The sequence below is a fragment of the Notolabrus celidotus genome, chromosome 6 (assembly GCF_009762535.1).
Source record: "Notolabrus celidotus isolate fNotCel1 chromosome 6, fNotCel1.pri, whole genome shotgun sequence".
NCBI lineage: Eukaryota > Metazoa > Chordata > Actinopteri > Labriformes > Labridae > Notolabrus > Notolabrus celidotus.
The window spans coordinates 1820443-1841744 of record NC_048277.1 but is presented as its reverse complement, the minus strand read 5'-3'; the positions used below and the strand labels follow the sequence as shown (position 1 = coordinate 1841744).

The following is a 21302-nucleotide window of genomic DNA, read 5'->3' as shown; positions in this document are numbered from 1 at the left end:
ACCTAAACACAACCTTCAAAGTACTGCGTGTCATCAGCATTAATTCCTGAACACTGAGGAATCAGCAGAGTACTCTGTCATCTGAAACTGACTGAGAGAGAGGAAGAGAGAGACAGAGAGGGAGAGCAGCAAAACACACTGTCATTCCTACCTTCTCATTATATCCCTGAGTCATAGAGAAACCCCAGAGCTGATCCAACCAGCTGACACTCTGAACTCTCTGTGAGAGTGTGTGTGTATGTGTGTATGTGTGTATGTGTATGTGTGTGTGTGTGTGTGTGTGTGTGTGTGTGTGTGTGTGTGTGTGTGTGTGTGTGTGTGTGTGTGTGGTGTGTGTGTGTGTGTGTGTGTGTGTGTGTGTGTGTGTGTGTGTGTGTGTGTGTGAGAGCTGTTTACACCGTATGTTTTCATTTTATAGCTCTCACTCCCCACATCGCTGTGTTTGTGTTGTGTAATCTGTTTTCACAGGATTGTATGCTTGTGAATGTTTGAACATGAGGATGAATCCTGGGTGTGCCTTGTTAAAGACCTTGAGGCCAACAGTTCTACATATAATTACAGCCTGACAGTCGGAAACAAACTTGACACTGACCCTCTCAACACTAAACTACACTGCATGCACTCTGTTCAACTGGAGCGTCAGATCAACCTATGTTTTAAAAACAGGGACCTGTTTGCAGTTGATAACATTGTGTTTTGATGAGCTATAATCATCATACTGCACACATACGGACTGTTACCTTGAAGACAAATATGAGGAGGTGTCACAAGTATTTTTTACAATTTCATTGAAAATACAACAAAGATGGATTACTTAAGTCACAGTTAATAGCCTTTCTGCACAACCAATCAATCAATCAATCAATCAATCAATCAATCAATCAATCAATCAATCAATCAATCAATCAATCAATCAATCAATCAGTCAATCAATCAATCAGTCAATCAGTCAATCAATCAGACTTTATTTATAAAGCGCTTTTCATACAATGACATTGTAACACAAAGTGCTGTACATAAAAACAACTTCAAATAGAATAAATTAAAGAAAAGAAAGATGGATATAAAAATAAAAAGACCCCCCATCCTAATCCCAACCCCCGCCCCGACTCCAAACCCACCCCACAATCCTAAAGTTAAGAACACAATATATGCAACAATAATAATAATAATAATAATAATAATAATAATAATAATAATAATAATAATAAATGAAAAATAAAAAAGAAGTATCTGAACAAACTGAGGAAACGTTCTCATGATCTCTTAATGAGGAAACACTGGAGGAAACATAAGATGTTAAAACTCAACACAGGAAATTAAACTCACCAAAATAAAATACATTTCTAAGATAATAAAACACTAAAATATTAAACCATTAAAAGAAAATAAGATGCTATACTTAAATCAAATAAATAAATAAACAAAATAAAATAAAATAAAATAAAATAAAATAGAATAAAAAAAAATTAATGAGTGAATAAATAAGAAGTTGCTGAATGAACTGAGGAAACAATCTCATGTTACAATGTTAAAATGTCATTTAGCAGACGCTTTTATCCAAAGCGACGTACATACGAGAACAAGAACAACACAAGCAAAGATCTAGACAAGAGGAAACAAGATCAGTAAGAGTAACAAAGTGCTTCAAGTCAATTTGGGTGCAGGTACTGCCAAGCAGTGTAAAGGCAATGCACAAAAATAAGTAAGGAATTATTATTTATTTTTTTTCCCGAAATAAGGAACATCTCATGATATCTTAATGAGGAAACACTGGAGGAAACAAATACATTTCTAAGATAATAAGACACGAAAATATTAAACCTAAATTAAAGTCTAAAAATAATAACTTTTACCAGAGTCATTAGGATGCAACCTCTGCAGAATGTAATTAATGATAATAATAAAACAATTTATTTAAAGGCGCTTCTCAGAGCACTCAAGGCCCCCTTACAGGGCAGAGTCTTCAAAAAACAACAATATAAAAATGAGTCTGATAAAATCAACAAGACCTGGTAGAGTGTAAATAATGAATACAAATTACAGGATAATTTTCATTTCAAGATTCATTATAATCTTATCATTTATTCCTGGTAAACAGCCTCTAGCATGGCAGATAATAAAGCCAACAGATCAACAGTCTTGTTATGACTGTATGAGAGTTGGATGTGAGTTTCGGCATCTATGTTCTAATATAAATTTATACCTTTATTGCAAGAAAGTTCTCATTATTTGAAAATGGAGTGTTTATTGGACCTTCTGAAAAATAAAAAAAGAAAGAAATTAAAAAGCAATTTCATAAATGAGTTTTAATTTGTAACATATTTGATTCATCGGGCATTTTGGTGCAAATGTATTACTCAAAGTTTCTTCTTTTTAAAACAAACTAAAACATATAAAACACATTTTTTAGCCTATCAAACTCTGAGTTTCCTTCAAATTGTTTCCAAAGTAATTTCAAACCTTGAAATTATTTTTTCCTATATTGCACGACAACATGATACATCATTTCTGTATCTGCTACACAACAAAACAACCTAATGTATTGTATATATCTTCTCTGAATTGTTCAGTTTTTAGTGGAAATCAATGAACAAAAGATAATTATTAACTAGGGAGCCATGGCAACATTCAACCAGTCATCAATCATCATGATACAGCAGGTTACATATATAAAAATACAATATATGTTATAAATATCTCAATGTCTACTCTAAATATACCTCATTATGTCATTTAAACATGATCTTAAATAATAAAAAGACTGTATGTTGCTTTATGGAATAATGTATGAAATGTAATAAAATGATGATTGACAGTAAATAAATGACCTTATATATCTGCTGTAATAATTTTGATACACATATTTTCAACATGGTTTGACTATAAATGAAGTAATGAAATATTAATTAGTTTAACATTGCATCAATCCAGTAATTATCCCTCTTGAAGTTTCAGGAACAATTTGAAAGTTTTGTTCATCCAAACTTTTTCAAACTTGTTAAAAATATCCCTGAAAAACCTGGAGTGGGTCTCTGATCCACAGCTGACATGTTGGATGTCTCAAGTGACGTCCTTCTGGTGCATGAATTACTCACACCTGGTGGATTATCCGTGCACTGCATGTATCTGATTGTATACATCAGGTTTTTTACTGAAAGAATATATCACACTGATGATGTAGAGGTCTCAAAAACTCATGTATCAAATATGATACGCTTGGAGTTATAGGATGAAGGAGGAGGCTGAGGCTATTCTTTGATAGACTCATTTGATTGTCTGTTAGCTGCCAGCTGTGATGTGTTGCTCTAATAAATTTCAGTGACAGTATATGCTCTCAAACTGTTTAATTTAGGACTTTCAGCATGTAATAGTGATTTAAAAGTCCTGTGAAACAACAAACTACTGGTGTTTTTGAAGCAGCATCTAAAGGGCATTACGTTACAGTGGTCAGGATCTAAGACTGACATATTTATGGAACCAGCATTGGGGAAGTTTTAGCATAAATCACACTCAAAGCCTTTCAGACCTTCTCATTACAGCCATGAGTCACTGAAACTGCAGGTGAGCTCACTGGAAGGGTTTTGGAGTACAGCTATTAGACAGTTTTGACTCTTTAAACTAAATGTGTTAAAGACTGTTTTACTGTTTTAAAAATATAGATATAGATATGTAGCCAGTAAAAACTAAAGGTGTGTGTTTTTATCCAGTTAGTCACTTCAGGTGGCCAATGGGAGACATGCTGTGACCTGGCAGTGTTTTGAAGTTGGTTGTGTGTGGAAGGGGTGTCTGACAGTGATTGAGATAGATTTGAGAAAAAGAAGGGATGGGTGGGAAACATGAGTCAGAGTGAGTCAAGCTTGGTTGGGGGGTGGGGAGTCTGGGAAATGGAGTTGTTTTAACTTCAAAGATAACTCTACTCAGGACTGTACAGAAACCTCCCATTAGGCCAGGAGACACACTGCACTTTATCATCGGTTCTTCCTGTTTGGCTCAAGTCTTGTCCTTGAAATCTGTCCGAAAACGCTGATACACATGGTAACTAATTAGATGTCAACATCACCCCTGCCCTCTCGCATGAGAACTGAAAAACTCAGACACACACTAAGTCCTCAGCCTCACTGTGGGTAAGTGGGTCAGTAACACACATACTTACCTAACAATATTAGCAACTTTAATTCAAAAATGTATCAATCAATCTTTATTTATATACTTATATAGTGCTAATTCACAACAAACGTTATCTCGGTGGAGGCAGATGGCTGTCTAACATGAGTCTGGTTCTGTTCAAGGTTTCTGCCTGTTAAAGGAAGTTTGTCCTCTCCGCTGTAACTAGCTAAATACTGTGAGGTGCAATGCTCATGGTTGATTAAGGTGGGGTCAGACTGAGTCTTATCCTGTCTTGGTGTTGGGTCTATGTTCATAATTTGACATAGAGTGGTCTAGACCTGCTCTGTTTGTAAAAGAGTCTTGAGATAACGTTTGTTGTGATTTGGGGCTATACAAATAAAGAGTGATTGATCTCTATATACCAGGGGTACTCAAATACAAATCTTAAAGGGCCACAAATAATTTTTTCAATGAACCAAAGGTCCATTTACTGAGGTCGGTCAGACCATATGCAATAATACTGTAATATTCAAAACAAAATGTCCTTTTCTCTCAAAATAACAACAAAAATATGAACTCCAGTTGTGCTCATAAGTTTACATACCCTGGCAGAATTTGTGATTTTTTTTGGCCAGTTTTCAGTGAATATGAATGATAAGAGAAAAACTTTTTTTTCACTCATGGCTAGTGGTTGGGTAAAGCAAATTATTATCAAACAACTGTGTTTACTCTTTTTATATCATAATGAGAAACAGAAACTACCCAAGAAATCCTACATTCTGCCAGGGTATACATACTTATGAGCACAACTGTAAATGTTGTTGTGTGTTTTTGTGTCATAGATGTGTCAAGAGTCCTGCTTGCAACTTGATATGATGATTTCAGTGCATTATTTTTGTAGTTATTACCTCTAAATTTTGAGGAAATGTCTCTTCAAAATTCCTATGCTTCGTCTCATAATGCTGTTTCAAATTGGAAGTCTTCATCACAGCTATAGTCTCCTGGCATATTAAGCACATGGGTCTTGTGGTGGTTGGAGGGTGAGTGAATTCAAAAGTTTCACTCCATTCTTCTTTCAATCGCTCATTTTCACCGTCCACTTTTCTTTGAGCTGTAAACTGTGAACACACGTTTTCGTGCATTCTAAGGTCCTACAGCTGGCAAAGTGCCAATAGGTGAACTGCTCCAAAAACGAAAGTGAAATCCACAAGCTGTGTGACTTTTTACTATTGATTTGCACCACGACCCAAGATGCCTTTAAATCCGGTCAGGTTTGCTGTTAACGTTCAGTATCTTGTTCCACATATTGGCGCCAGAGTTTCACAACCTGGCTTTCAGCGTTAGTGTGATTAGCTGCAGTTTTAGACTACGGTAGTGTAACCTCCTCCCACAGCTCCACAGTAATCATATCTTTCATATACTCTTCTTTCTGTCAGTGTATCTCAGTAAACAGGTAAATAGGTTTAGATACTTTCATTGCATGTATTACAGGGAAATGGTACCAACATATTCACGCATTTTCAACTTGCTATAAGTTCCTCTGCTGCTTCATCACTCTGTCTGGTGTCTCCTTTGTCCACACTGTCACTTCAGTGTAATGTTTATGCAGCCTAGAGAAAAAAAGTAGCACTCTAAGTGCTCTAAGTGACCCAGTAACAGCCTGTCTGCGTATCGTTGACATGGAGACAAGTCCCAGTAAACACAAGGTGACCCGACCAAAACACAGTGAAGGAATAACAGTTCGGGGGCTACAAATAGGCGGCCGGCGGGACGGATGTGGCCCGCGGGCCGTCTATTGAGGGCCTCTGCTATATACAAAAAGAGCAGGTCTAGAGCAAAGTAGATGACACATGTTCAGCACTCAGCTATAAAATAATCCCAGTTTTAATTGGACAAACTGCAGGACAACCTGTCAAATGTAAACCAGACTGAAACAAATCTTGTGAAGCTTTAAGATCATTTACAGCTCCTTTGACCAAGTGAATACAGATTACCTACCTTTGTTAATGGTTGGTCTCTTTGGTGGCAGATCAAGCCTCAAAAATCAGCTAGCTGCTGAAATCAAGAATCAATCAATCTTTATTTGTATCGCGCCAAATCACAACAAACGTTATCTCAAGACTCTTTTACAAACAGAGCAGGTCTAGACCACTCTATGTCAAATTATGAACAGAGACCCAACACCAAGACAGGATAAGACTCAGTCTGACCCCACCTTAATCCACCATGAGCATTGCACCTCACAGTATTTAGCTAGTTACAGCAGAGAGGACAAACTTCCTTTAACAGGCAGAAACCTCGAACAGAACCAGACTCATGTAAGACAGCCATCTGCCTCGACCGAGTCGGTCTGGAAAGAGGGATAGAGGAGGATAAGAGGATGATAAAATGTAAAGGGTAAAAGGATGAATCTACATTTGTGTGCTTCCACTCAGAGAAAGTGTCCGCACTCATGACTCCTTTCACATTTCATTATCATATGGTTGGGTTATTGGTATTTCTATAAAACCACTTGTTAAATACATTGCTTATGATCATATTGTAAAGACCTGACACAAACAACTCCCATAATGCTAATTTTTCATTGGTCTCTTTTTTTTTGTTTAGAAAAGTGTGAGACTGAAAATATAACACTCCCATTACAAGAGAATGGAGGGAAAGGCAAAGAAAATGTACCAGCACTTCCAGAAGGAGAAAAGAAGACTGAAGAAGGTGAGTGGATGATTCCTGTTCATTGATTACTATGGCAATCAGACAAAGGAGGGGGAGTTTACTCCTTTTTGTTTTGCTAAAAAAGCTAATGTTAGCCCATGTGCAAAAAAAAACATAGACTACAAATATGGACGTAGTCTCCTTGGCGTCACCCATCTGTTCCTGAGCGCTGTTTTGCAGCCATATTGGAAATTCTGAACTCAACCAAACTTAGTGTGAGGTAAAGAGGCGGGGTTTGAGCCTCCTAGCCAACAGCTATGTGTTCCTGCCTGTCAGTCAAGTCAGTCATGTCCTTACTTGGGCAAAAACTTGTAATCTTAATAACTTCTGAACCGTTGCGTACAGTGTGTGCCGATACGTAGAGCCAAGCCTTTTCTTGAACCAGGCTGTAAACATGTTTATTTCTACTGTACAGGTCGTCTCTTTGAATGGGTGTGTATGTGGTTTCTGGTGTTTCTGCAGCCAGCCTCAAGTGGATTCTCCATGAACTGCAGTTTATAACACTTCCTATAGGGCTTCATATTTTGAGACCGGAGGTTGCCGCTTGGCTAAAAAGTTAACATTATGGATAAATCCAAATATTCCTCTTAATGCCTCCCTAATTTCTGTTTAGAGGGTAATTAAGTACATAATGTGATCCATCCATACAACAGTTTATACGTGATATATAAAGTGCATCAGCTGCATGCAGTCCTTCTTTCTTATCCGTTCGGACTACAGTTGTCTTAATTTTGGTGACTGACAGTTACAGCTTGTTTACATAGAATTACATTTCTTAGACCTTATTTTTACTCCTTTTCTCAATCAATCAATCAATCTTTATTTGTATAGCGCCAAATCACAACAAACGTTATCTCAAGACTCTTCTACAAACAGAGCAGGTCTAGACCACTCTATGTCAAATTATGAACAGAGACCCAACACCAAGACAGGATAAGACTCAGTCTGACCCCACCTTAATCCACCATGAGCATTGCACCTCACAGTATTTAGCTAGTTACAGCGGAGAGGACAAACTTCCTTTAACAGGCAGAAACCTCGAGCAGAACCAGACTCATGTTAGACAGACATCTGCCTCGACCGAGTTGGGTCTGGAAAGAGGGATAGAGGAGAATAAGAGAGAGAGGGAGCGGTGATAGTGATGAGATGAGTAGTAGAAGCTGTTGCCGCTGGAGTCCAGCACGTCCGTATCAGCTGGAGTCTGGAACGTCCACAGCAGGAGGACGTCTACGGCAGCTCAGAGGAACCTACGAGACAAGGGAGCTCAGGGACTCCAGAAAGGTCTATGGTTAGTAACTTTAATGGGACAGGGAGAGTTAAAGTAAGGGATGAAGGGGTTGGGGGGAAGGGGGTGAGCTAGGATCCCAGTGTGTCAGTGCGCCAGTCCCCCCGGCAGTCTAGGCCTATAACAGCATAACTAAGAGCTGGTCCAAGTCTGATCCAGCTCTAACTATAAACTTTATCAAAAAGGAAAGTTTGAAGCCTACTCTTAAAAGTGGAGAGGGTGTCTGCCTCCCGGACCCTGACTGGTAGATGATTCCAAAGGGATCTGGGACCAAACAACACACCAAGACAAGGTGTAAAGACTGATCTCATGCCTGCTACCATGTAGTGGTGGTTTGTGTGTCAATCCAGTTTTGCTTGGTTTTGACTCCAGGTGATACCTTTAAATCATTGTGAACATTTATCTTTTGGAATCAGATCATTTGTTCAAATGAAAAGAATAAAAACTTTCATAATGTTAAACGTTTTGTGCTGTACCTGTATTCCTCTAATAAAGCCATCTGTTTTTCTTTTCAACACACACTGCACAGTAAAGATAGTCTAATCCAGCTCTAATCTCCTGCTCTCCTTGCTCTGTGACTGTGAGATATGAACGGGTTGTTGTCTGTGATTAAAATGCAGAGTCCACTGGCATGTAGCGAGGACAGTACGCTGCTGTAAGTGGGAGTTTGTGTCCACAGCTTGGCCAGGCTGCCAGATTGTTCCCCCTGAGTAAATATGGTGGGCCACTGATAACATTCTGTCTTGTGTAACAAGGACACATTTACACACTAAAATACACAAACACAGAAAAACAGCTCAGTTGGTTGTTCCTGTAAGGGAATGACTCCTTTTGTTTCTCATGCACTGTTCACAGAAGGAGTTTTATGTATTTCACTCCATCTCATGTGACACTTTGCAACATACAGAGCATGTGACATCAGAACAAAATAAAGAGGTTTTAAATGTTGACTCAATGTTTTCTGTTGCAGACTCGGGTGCTGGAGTTAAAAGGGTTCTGTCCCGTGTCATGCATCTGGCCCAGCGGTATCTGTTGAACCCCATGAGTAGGCAGGGGGTCAAAGAAAAGAGTTCTCAAACACAAGCCAAGCCCAAACAACGCAGCCCTGCAAGAGTGTTCAGATCTCGGACTTCAGCTTCGCTATCGAGAGTTCAGGTAAAGCTTTGTAGCTATGGAGCTAAGAGCATGAGAACTTATACATTTAACTTCAATCAATCAATCAATCAATCAATCAATCAATCAATCAATCAATCAATCAATCAATCAATCAATCAATCAATCAATCAACCAACCAACCAACCAACCAACCAACCAACCAACCAACCAGTCAACCAGTCAATCAGTCAATCAGTCAATCAGACTTCATTTATAAAGCGGTTTTCATACAATGACATTGTAACACAAAGTGATGTAAATAAAAACAACTTCAAATAGAATACGTTTTAAAAAATCCTAATCCCAACCCCAGCCCAAACTCCAAACCCTCCCCACAATCCTAAGGTTAAGAACACAATATATGCAGCAATAATAATAATAACAATAAAAATAAAATAAAAAATATTAAAAATAAAACAGAAGTTTTTGAACAAACTGAGGACACACTCTCATGATATCTTAATGAGGAAACACTGGAAATAAAAGAGGATGTTAAAACTCAACACAGGAAATTAAACTCACCAAAATAAAATAAATTTTTAACATAATAAAACACTAAAATATTAAACCATTAAAAGAAAATAGGATGCTATACTTAAAATAAATAGATAAAATAAAATAAATAAAAGTGACTAAAATTTGAACTAGATAATAAATAAATAAATAAATAAATAAATAAGATAAAATAAAAAGTGACAAACATTTGAACTAGGTAATATATTTAAAAAATCAAAAAAAAAGTGACCAAAAGGCCATTTTGGTCCCCTGCAGTTTTTACCTTCCAAAATCAATGTTACGCTATAGTAAACAGAGACATGTCAAACACTAGGACCAAGTGGAAAACAGCCACTCAAGCTGAAGCCCATAGACATGCTGAAGCCTGTTTCCCTTAGTCTAGACCGACCACAAGCTCCTCGATTGGCTCTGCCGTTTCTTGTGTGATTGGCCATCCTTGCTGTCACTCCATCTTGCTTGCACACCAGTCTGCTAGTTGCCGAGGAGGAGTCCTTATTAATCTTCCACTCTAAATTGGGCGTTTGTTCTGCCTGGGTCACGTCAGCTAGAAGGATTGTAATATCAGAGGTTTCATTAACATTTGAATCGTTGTCCATGTGCGTGCATGAGTGTGTGTGTGTGTGTGTGTGTGTGTGTGTGTGTGTGTGTGTGTGTGTGTGTGTGTGTGTGTGTGTGTGTGGTAATTAGGCGCAGCCAGGATGTCCAAAAAAAAGAAAAGTGGACATAAGAGACTTCTTTAAAAGTCAGTTACTCAAAGAAATGTGTTACACCCATCCTCCAACACCTTCACAAGCTCCCAATAAAGCAGCATATCCACTTCAAGATCCTCATCAATTACAAAGCTCTCAATACTCTTGTTGAGTTTTATTGAAAGTGCTGATAAATAAAATGTATTATTATTATTATTATTAAAAATACAATAAAACCTCAGATTACAAATGTGATTTTATACATCCAAACTCATGTTTTTGCAAATTGTGAAACTAAGTTTTTTCCTCTTTAACCGTATCATCAAAATTGATGATTGTTGCACCCCAAATAGTCCCACTGTTCATGTCATGAGTCAATATATTTTTGTCAGGTGACGGATAGTAGAGATGCAGAAGGAGATACAGGAGGAGAGGCTGGAGGAGGGAGAGCGGGAGAGGCTGGAGGAGATGGAGGAGAAGAGGCTGGAGGAGGTAGAGGAGGAGAAGCTAGAGGAGATGTAGGAGGATGTAGAGGAGGAGGTAGAGGAGGAGAAGCTAGAGGAGATGTAGGAGGATGTAGAGGAGGAGAAGCTGGAGGTAGAGGAGGAGAGGCTGGAGGAGATGTAGGAGGAGAGGCTGGAGGAGGTGGAGGAGAAGCTGGAGGAGATGTAGGAGAAGAAGCTGGAGGAGGTAGAGGAGGAGAAGCTGGAGGAGATGTAGGAGGAGAGGCTGGAGGAGATGTAGGAGGAGAGGCTGGAGGAGGTAGAGGAGGAGAAGCTGGAGGAGATGTAGGAGGATGTAGAGGAGGAGAAGCTGGAGGAGGTAGAGGAGGAGAAGCTGGAGGAGATGTAGGAGAAGAGGCTGGAGGAGGTAGAGGAGGAGAAGCTGGAGGAGATGTAGGAGGATGTAGAGGAGGAGAAGCTGGAGGAGGTAGAGGAGGAGAAGCTGGAGGAGATGTAGGAGGAGAAGCTGGAGGAGGTAGAGGAGAAGCTGGAGGAGATGTAAGAGGAGAGGCTGGAGGCTCACAGGTGAGGTTGAAAGAATAAAGAAATGTTAGTCATGAGATTAAGCATTGTGACAAATGTTAGGGTGATGATAATCTGTATCAGAGCTTTCAAAGTTCAAACACCATGCATCTATATATTTTGTCAGATGAAAGAAGCAAACTGGCCAGGTACAGTTTTAAATTGAGGCCGGTGTACTAAAAAGTCTGTGTAAATGTGTAAATGTCTTATTTTATTGGTAAGAAATAGTAGCAACTAAGCAGGGAGTTCATTAGCAGGGTCAGGAACTCACAGAGGGGAGGGAGTGACATAAACTAGTTTATTTAGCAATATTTTCTGTCATTATTGTAATTAATTAAACTGTGTTTTTTTTTGGTCTATTTACCATATATTCCAAAAAGAAGTGTAAAATTAGTGGTACTGAGTTGGAGTTAAGTTGACTAACAAGGTGAAACACAGAGCTGGGTGATAATGTTTTGCTACGTCCTTTACAACCAGTCAAACCAAAAAAGGGAACAGTAAACTTAAAAGTAGAAATAGAAAACTAGAAGAACTATGAGAAAACAGTGAGTTTTATTAAAAGTATTTGTGTCCCTCCCACCTCTAAAATCAAAATTTTGTCCTTGCTCTGGCAGATAAAAATTGTGAAAATCACATTAAACAACATTAAACATTAAACAGCCCATAGACTGTATAAAATACAACTCAACCCCTCCTCTGTTTTTCATTACCTGCACACATGTGTGCTAACAAGGAGCTTAGGAGGGAGGCATGCTAGTTGTAGGCTGTCTTAATAAACACAGAGGTCGGTTTTACTCCCCACGTCTGCAGATTTGAAGATATAGTGGATGATTTTTATTTATCATGGATAAGTGCTAGCGCTAGTTAGCATAGCCAAATAGCTACATGTCGTAGCTGTAGCTGTGTACCAAGACACACATCTACATACTGACAAATAAAACAACAAGAAACACTAAATCTGTGACCAATCCTTCAGAAAGGTCCTGCTGCCTTTCTGGCAGAGGTCGGTTTTTCTCCCCACGTCTGCAGATTTGAAGATCTAGTGGATGATTTTTATTTGTCATGGATAAGTGCTAGCGTTAGTTAGCATAGCCACATAGCTACATGTTCGTAGCTGTGTACCAAGACACACGTCGACATACTGATAAATAAAACAACAAGAAACACTAAATCTGTGACCAATGGTTCAGAAAGGTCCTGCTGGAGGCGCCTCTCCGTCAGGATCAGATTCTGGATCAGATTCAGAGGGTTGAAGTAACGTGATCTCTGAGCAGCCGTGTATATTCAGCCAACATGTAAACATTAGATCAACTTGCTGGAGAGCCGAGGCACATCCACTTCCTGAGGGGGCGTGGTCAGAGAGAAAACAGAGTGTTCTGAAGAGGACTGAAGAAGAGGGTTCTTCAGGCAGACCAAAATCTGATTTCAAAGTGTTTTTTTGAGCATAAACTTTAAAGACATGTTTTGGGGACCTCTGAGACCAATATATATATGGATGAAAAAAGCGTGATGCTCTGTGCAGCCCTCAGATCTTCAGGTAGGGTGTTCCACAGACCTGAGGGCCGTGATGATAAAAAGCTGCCTCATTGTGAGTCTTTGTTCTTACTTTTGGTACCATTAAAAGTCCACTACCTGAAGACCTGAGGGCTCTCACTGGCTCATTTGATAAATCATATAAATAAGGAGCAAGACCATTAAGAGATTTAAAAATCAATAAAACCATCTTAAAATCTATTCTAAAAGATTAAAGATTAACATTTTCTCTCCTGACTGTTTTACTCTGACTTGTTCTTCTGCTCAGTGCCTGCTATAAAACCAGAGATCGACGCTGTAAGCAGGCTTCTGAATCACTTTTAGACTCAGAAGATGTCAAATTGAACTGGTTCAGGAAACCACTGAATGATTATGTGACTGTAATCAAACTTTGGCAACCTTAATAATTGTTAAATCAAAATTAAATTGAATGTCTTCTCTTCAGACCAGGTCCAGGAGGCGCAGCCAGCAGAGAGGCAGAGCACAGCAGGCAGTAGCAGGAGGCAGCGGCGGTGATCCTGCGGAGGCTCCTGAAACTGTGACTGATAAAGCTGCTCATGGGAAAGATGACAGGTGAGGACAAAAGGGAAACAAGGCACACAGAACATGCCTAAACTCATGTATATCAACTCTCTCCTGAGCTGTTGGTTTTTCACATATATCTTTGTTTAAAGGATACACTCTGCACACAGGACCGGCCATCTGTGAACCTCTTGAGTGCAAATTCTAACATGTCCCTGCAAGTCATCTGGTTTCCCCCCCAATCTTTGAGCATTGCATACAGAGGTAGTGTACAATAACATGGCAACTTGCACATTATACTGCCACTGCCCCACAGCAAGTCTCTCTACAGCCCATCTTATCACACAATAACTCTGCAGATATCTCAGATTACCTCATTGTGCAAGTGTACATTCAGTACAACCTTCATCTCTTTTCACCCCAAAGTTACCTCATCAGAATCAGGATCAGGATCAGAAATACTTTATTTATCCCAGGGGGGGGATTCAGTCATTACAGTTGCTCTGTACACAATAAGTAATACAAATACAATAATAAGCTATGTAGAAAATAAATACATGGTTGAAGTCCATGGAGGGCATTCTGGTGGTCTGTCTGGAGATCAGGAAGAGGGCACTCTGGTGGTCTGTCTGGAGATCAGGAAGAGGGCACTCTGGTGGTCTGTCTGGAGATCAGGAAGAGGGCACTCTGGTGGTCTGTCTGGAGATCAGGAAGAGGGCAGTCTGGTGGTCTGTCTGGAGATCAGTAAGAAGGCAGTCTGGTGGTCTGTCTGGAGATCAGGAAGAGGGCACTCTGGTGGTCTGTCTGGAGATCAAGAAGAGGGCACTCTGGTGGTCTGTCTGGAGATCAGGAAGAGGGCACTCTGGTGGTCTGTCTGGAGATCAGGAAGAGGGCACTCTGGTGGTCTGTCTGGAGATCAGGAAGAGGGCACTCTGGTGGTCTGTCTGGAGATCAGGAAGAAGGCACTCTGGTGGTCTGTCTGGAGATCAGGAAGAGGGCACTCTGGTGGTCTGTCTGGAGTCTGGCTATGGCAGCGTTGAGAACGTTGGACGCCGTAGTCTGGTTGGCAGAGGGGGGATGTAAACAGCTACCAGTATGGCATGTGAGATCTCCCTGTGCAGATAATATGGTCGGAGGCCCACAGCACTCTCGCTGCTATCCCGGTCTGCCCGGACAGTCTGGAAGCCGTCAATGGAGACGTTGTGGTCGGGAATATCCTGATGCAGCCACGTTCCCATCAAGCACACCATGCTACATTCCTGAAACTCCGTCTGACTCCTGACTAGTCCTGTTAGCTCGTCCATCTTATTATCCAGAGATCTCCCGTTGCCCATGATGAGAGAGGAGAGACACAGCTTCTATCTCCTCTATAAAACTCCATCTTCTTATCCCAGCTCTCCTCCTCGTAGCTCTATGCCTCCTCTGCCTCTATGTGTCCTAAATCTCCAGAGCTCTGCAGGAACATCCAGCACTTCGGCTGATGAGCAAAAAGACATTCCTTCCTGCTATAACACCATGTACGACACTTTTGTGTTGTCCTTACTCTGAAATTGTCTTTATCTGTCTGTGTAGTGTAGCGTAGTGTCCATGTTCAAGTTTCAAAGTGATTTTGATAAACCAATAACCTGATGACTTTTTCAACAATAGCAAACAAAACTCTTCATGTCAATGCTTAGAATCAGGGTGAAGACACAGGGGAGTACTGAGACATTCACCAACAGACGATGTGCGTTATACTGTGTGAAAATCTTTGTTATAACTCATTTGAGGGCAGAAACACAGATAAGCTTATAATTTATAGCTCTTGAATTGTCATTTGTTAAGACCACAGTGCCATTACACACAAAGATCCACCCTGTCTCACCCAAGACGAGGCGGTAATATCAAAATAAACAGACACACCTTTGGCGGCTCTGAAGTTGACATAGACATCAAATGATTATTGTTGTCTGGGATCAGAGCTGCTGAAGATATGATGGAGACATTTACAACATGACTGCAGTTTATTATTGAATAATGTGGCATGAAGAAGATTGTTCATCATACAAACAGCTTTAATTAAGTCATTCTCATCATTAATTTTATTTATTTATTATTATTTTTTAAAGATCTGTTGGTTTTAGTTTTTACTCATTACATACAAAAGATCAATGTAAAAGGAAGTGATGTTTTTGTATAAGAAACACATTAAGTGAATGAACGAAAAAGCAACCAATAATAATTTAAAATAAAAGATAAATAAATGAAAAGGAAAATAAATAATGGTGAAACTACAATAAGATAAATAGGTTAATATTTAAAAGATAGATAAGTGGGAAAGGTTAAAAAAAGACAATAAGAATAACAATTAAAACAAAAAAATATATATATATTTAAAAAAATAAAAACTAATAAATACATATAAATGAATAAATGATAATAATAGATATAATCCCAAAAACAAACTGAGAAATAAAATTAGAAAAAAACTCATCCTTTATTTTAAAGGTGCAGTGTGCAGTGTGTAGTACAGAGATGGACTGTGATATTCTTAAGTATGTTTAATAATAATACCTAAGTTTTATATAGCGCTTTTAAATAACTCAAAGACGCTTTACAAATAAATAAATAAATACAAATAAACACATACAAGACAAGCAGACGACAAGGGAAGAGGTGGAATAATTAATGTGAGGGGAATGCCTGTTTGAAAAGGTAAGTTTTTAACTGTTTCTTAAATGAAAGAAGTGAGTCAGAAGCACGGATGTGTGGGGGGAGAGAGTTCCAGAGGGTGGGGGCGGCTATGGCAAAGGCCCGGTCCCCCAAGGTACGGTGCTTGGATTTAGTGATGGGAGTGAGGAAGTTGGAGTCAGAGGATCGGAGGCGGCGGGAGGGGTGGTAGTACTGGAGAAGGTCAGTGAGGTATGGGGGGGCCAGGTTATTGAGGGATTTGTACGTGGTGAGCAGGATCTTGAAATGGATGCGCTGTTTTACGGGGAGCCAGTGGAGCTGTTGAAGGACAGGGGTGATGTGGTCTCTGGAGCGGGAGTGGGTGAGTAGCCGGGCAGCAGAGTTCTGTACGTATTGTAGTTTTTGTAGATGGGAGGTGGGAAGACCATACAGGAGGCTATTGCAGTAGTCGAGTCGTGAGGATATAAAAGCATGAATTAGGGTTTCAGCAGCGGATTTGGAGAGAGTGGGACGGAGGCGGGCGATGTTGCGGAGGTGAAAGAAGGCAGTTTTGGTGATGTGACGGATGTGGGGTTGGAAGGAGAGAGTCTGATCGAAGATGACGCCAAGGTTCTTGATCTGAGGGGAGGGGGTGACTGAGTGACCGTCTATGGAGAGCTTGAAGTCCTGGGCGGAGGGGAGGAGGGATTTGGGGCCGATGATGATGATTTCAGATTTGTTACTATTGAGTTTTAGAAAATTGGTGGTCATCCATGATTTTATTGCAGATAGGCAGGTGGTGAGGGTGGAAACAGTGGCAGCGCTGATTGTTTTGGTGGAAAGGTAGAGTTGGGTGTCGTCGGCGTAACAGTGAAATTGGAGTCCATGATGGCGAATGATGTGACCAAGGGGTAGGATGTACAGAATGAAAAGGAGGGGATGAGTCTATACTCCCCAGAGTATAAATATTGTTTTGTTTTTCTGAACTTAGAATAACACTTTTATATCTCCATCAGAGCAGGACCCCCTCCATCTTGCTGCACCTTCTTTTTCAGTATGTCAGGAGTGATGGGTACCTTAAGCCTCCTCTTCTTTCCTTTCTTTCCTGTTTAAATTGACTGGTTCTCATGTGGGGGATAGGGATTGGGTTCAATCGTGTCACTGGTTTGTCGGACACTTCAAAACGCATCCTTTTCCTGAGTTGCGCCCCAAGAAGGTGTTTGGTCCACTTTAAATGATCTCACAGGATTGAAGTGATGAGGATGCTGACCAGTATAACAACAACAAGACTCAACCACAGAGAGACCCACAAGCTTTTGAGAACCAGTACGTAGCTTTTAGAAATGTTACCAAACCAAAGATAAACTTGAAGTCCAGCAGACTGTAGATGTAGGTGAGCTGGCCCACTCATTTTCTTTCATGAGAACTAGTCCCTTCCTTTCCTTCTTTTATGTTGTGTCACTCATCATGTCAAGGCGGATTATTACATTAATTCATACCTCTACTCGGGGCAGTCCGTCACAAGTAAAACGGACAAACTGGGCCAGATGTATTTTTGTATTTAGTTGGTGGCCACTGAAAATGTACCGGTTGGAAAACAAAGAAGAAGAAAAAGTTTTAATAGTCTTAACAAATGTTGGATCATACTTTCATGCCTCACAGGAGCTTCTCCCTCTTCTTCATTGCTGGCCACCCTTGCTTCACTGACTTGAGGATTGAGTAAGGGTGGCCTTTCAATCTAGAATCGGACTTTCTCCTTTCTTTACACACTGAACCTTCACTCCTTATTGTGATTGTTAAGTGTACAGTCATGGCCAAAAGTTTTGAGAATGACACAAATATTACATTTTCACAAAGTCTGCTGCTTCAGGGTTTTTAGGTGTTTTTGTCAGATGTTTCTATGGTATAATGAAATACAATTAGAAGCATTTCATAAGTAGCAAAAGCTTTTATTGAGAATTACACAGAATTCATGCAATAAGTCAATATTTGCAGTGTTGACCCTTCTTTTTCAAGACCTCTGCAATTCTCCCTGGCATGCTGTCAATCAACTTCTGGACCAAATCCTGACTGATGGCAGTCCATTCTTTCATAATCAATGCTTGGAGTTTGTCAGAATTTGTGGGTTTTTGATTGTCCACCCGCCTCTTGAGGATGGACCACAAGTTCTCAATGAGATTAAGATCTGTGGAGTTTCCTGGCCAAGGGCCCAAAATCTTAATGTTTTGTTCCCCGAGCCATTTTGTTATGACTTTTGCTTTATGGCAAGGTGCTCCATCATGCTGGAAAAGGCATTCTTCATCACCAAACTGCCCTTGGATGGTTGGGAGAAGTTGCTCTCGGAGGACGTTCTGGTACCATTCTTTATTCATGGCTGTGTTTTTAGGTAAGATTGTGAGAGAGCCCACTCCCTTGACCGAAAAGCAACCCCACACATGAATGGTCTCAGGATGCTTCACTGTTGGCAAGAGACAGGACTGATGGTAGCGCTCACCTCGTCTTCTCTGAACAAGCCTTCCTCCAGATGCCCCAAACAATCGGAAAGGGGATTCATCAGAGAAAATGACTTTACCCCAGTCCTCAGCAGTCCAGTCCCTGTACCTTCTGCAGAATATCAGTCTGTCCCTGATGTTTTTACTGGAGAGAAGTGGCTTCTTTGCTGCCCTCCTTGACACCAGGCCTTCCTCCAAAAGTCTTCGCCTCACTGTGCGTGCAGATGCACTCACACCTGCCTGCTGCCATTCCTGAGCAAGCTCTGCACTGGTGGTGGCCCGATCCCGCAGCTGTAACGCCTTCAGGAGACGGTCCTGGCACTTGCTGGACTTTCTTGGGCGCCCTGGAGCCTGTTTGGCAACAATTGAACCTCTCTCCTTGAAGTTCTTGATAATTGGATAGACGGTTGACTGAGGTGCAATCTTACTCGCTGCTATAAACTTCCCTGTTAGGCCCTTTTTGTGCAATGCAATGATGGCTGCACGTGTTTCCTTGCAGGTAACCATGGCTAACAGATGAGGAACAATGGTGTCATGCACCATCTTCCTTTTAAAGTGTCCAGTCACTCAATCATGACAGATTGATCGCCAGCCTTGTCCTCATCAACACCCACACCTGTGTTAATGTGTGTGACACCTGTGTGTCATTGAAATGATGTTAGCTGGTCCTTTTGTGGCAGGGCTGAAATGCAGTGGAAATGTGTTTTTGGTGATAAAGTTCATTTTCAAGGCAAAGAGGGACTTTGCAATTAATTGCAGTTGAGCTGATCACTCCTCATAACATTCTGGAGTATATGCAAATTGCCATTATAAAAACTGAAACAGCAGACTTTGTGAAAATTTATAGTTGTGTCATTCTCAAAACTTTTGGCCATGACTGTAGAACTTGTATGGGGCTTTGTTTTCTGGCTGTGTATTTCTTTAATAACCTGTGCTCATCTACATTGCTTTCATCCCTCTTCTAAATGCTGTGCACACACAAAACCAAAATAGCAGGTGCACTTAGAGACATCCAAGCAGCCCATGTCCCTGAGAACTACCGTGCAGCAGTGTTGCTGCATATGCTTGTTTAAAATAGAGTCCTTAGTCACTCCTTTCTTCCTCTTCATGATTTACTATGCGCTGACTAAGTAACAGACAAAAACATTAAATGTGAGCTTTCATGCCAACAATAATTTCATCCTTTAATTATTTTTGTTCCAGTAGAGCCTCCTCCCTCAGTCTGCAGACATCTGTCCCTGTGTCAGATCTTTATCTGTAGTGTTAGATTTGCACACACTGAAATGATTTCCAGTTTATGGACATGTTGCGTATCTTCAGGGAATGTTCTGCTACTGCACGTTCTTATGTTTCCATGTGTATTAAATCAGAGATACACACTGTACTGTGTGTATGACAGTCTGTTATGGGTCTCTTTCAGTGAATCTTTTGTTCTAATTGAATTTTCTAGGAAACCACATTTGTTTTCTTTGTAACAGAACCAGCTGGCACTTCAGCAGCACTTAAGATTTCCCACCAGTCTTCTAACTCTGTCATTGTTGTGTCTCTACCTCTGCTCGGCACACTGCCTGAAACAAAAGGCTGTCACTCATGTGTTAGTAATGTGTGTGTGGGCCTGCTCTGTCCTTCATGTGTTTGCATGCATGTGTAAGTGCTTGTGTTTCAAGCATACTTGTAATTCCTCCTAAACTCAGTCTTTGTGCTGGAGGTTTGGGTTGTTATCACCTCACTGTGGATCACAAGAGGTCCTCAGGGGTCAGCACCAGGATTATTGTAAGTGGGTGACAAATCAGAAATAAGTGGTGGAGAACGAACGCTGCTTTTTAAGACCGATCTGAAATGTTAGTTAGGAATAGCTCTTTTTGACATTTCGTCTATTATTCCAGGACACTCGGGCCCTGATACTTTCAGGAACTTTACTTTTAAATACACTACCAGTCAAAAGTTTGGAAACACCTTCTCATTCAAGGGTTTGTATTTATTGTAATGATTGTAAACACTGTAGATTAATACTGAAGACATCTAAACTATGAAAGAACATATATGGAATTATTGAATGAACCAAAAAGTGTTAAACAAAGCAGAATCTGTTTTATATTTTAGATTCTGTAAAGTAGCCCCCTTTTTCCTTCATGACAGCTTTGCACACTCTTGGTATTCTCTCAGTCTGCTTCATGAAGTGGTCTCCTGGAATGGTTTCTAATGAACATGAGCCTTGTCAAGAGTTCATTTGTAGAATGACTTGCCTTCTTAATGTGTTTGAGACCATCAGTTGTGTTGTTCAGAGGTAGGGTTAGTACACAATGGATAGTCCTATTTGACTACTGTTGTAATCCAGATTATGACAAAACCAGATTATTTGATAGTCTTGATGTCTTCAGTTTACTTTAGTTTAGTTTTTATTCTGTTATTGTGTCATGCATCGGTCATATGTCCAGCCCGCATGGGCTTACAAGACACCATAAATTAGTACAGTCCAGAGTCAGAGCGTACAGCACGATCATTCCTTGTAAGAAAACTGAGGAAAAAAATTATAACAGAATAAAAGAAAATAATACAAATAAAAAAGCACACGACTTAAAAAGACTGTCTTGTCTTCTTTTTTACCAGGCTT

At 40.2% G+C, this 21302-nt stretch overlaps 1 protein-coding gene across 3 annotated transcripts in view; it reads left to right on the top strand.

Moving 5' to 3' along the window:
• The window catches only part of si:ch211-266k8.4 (small G protein signaling modulator 3), a 108704-nt gene that overhangs the window by 39331 nt on the left and 48071 nt on the right, over positions 1-21302 (top strand). For 2 of the 3 annotated variants that reach the window (XR_004631596.1, XM_034686025.1), the window contains exons 11-13: positions 6718-6822; positions 9078-9262; positions 13471-13598. Coding sequence is in view for 2 of the 3 variants with exons in the window: in XM_034686025.1 (XP_034541916.1) it covers positions 6718-6822; positions 9078-9262; positions 13471-13598 (418 nt within the window). In the remaining variant the exon portion in view is untranslated. Of the gene's footprint in view, positions 1-6717; positions 6823-9077; positions 9263-10859; positions 11496-13470; positions 13599-21302 lie in introns of all 3 variants that reach the window. The other variant, XM_034686023.1, reaches the window with a different exon arrangement.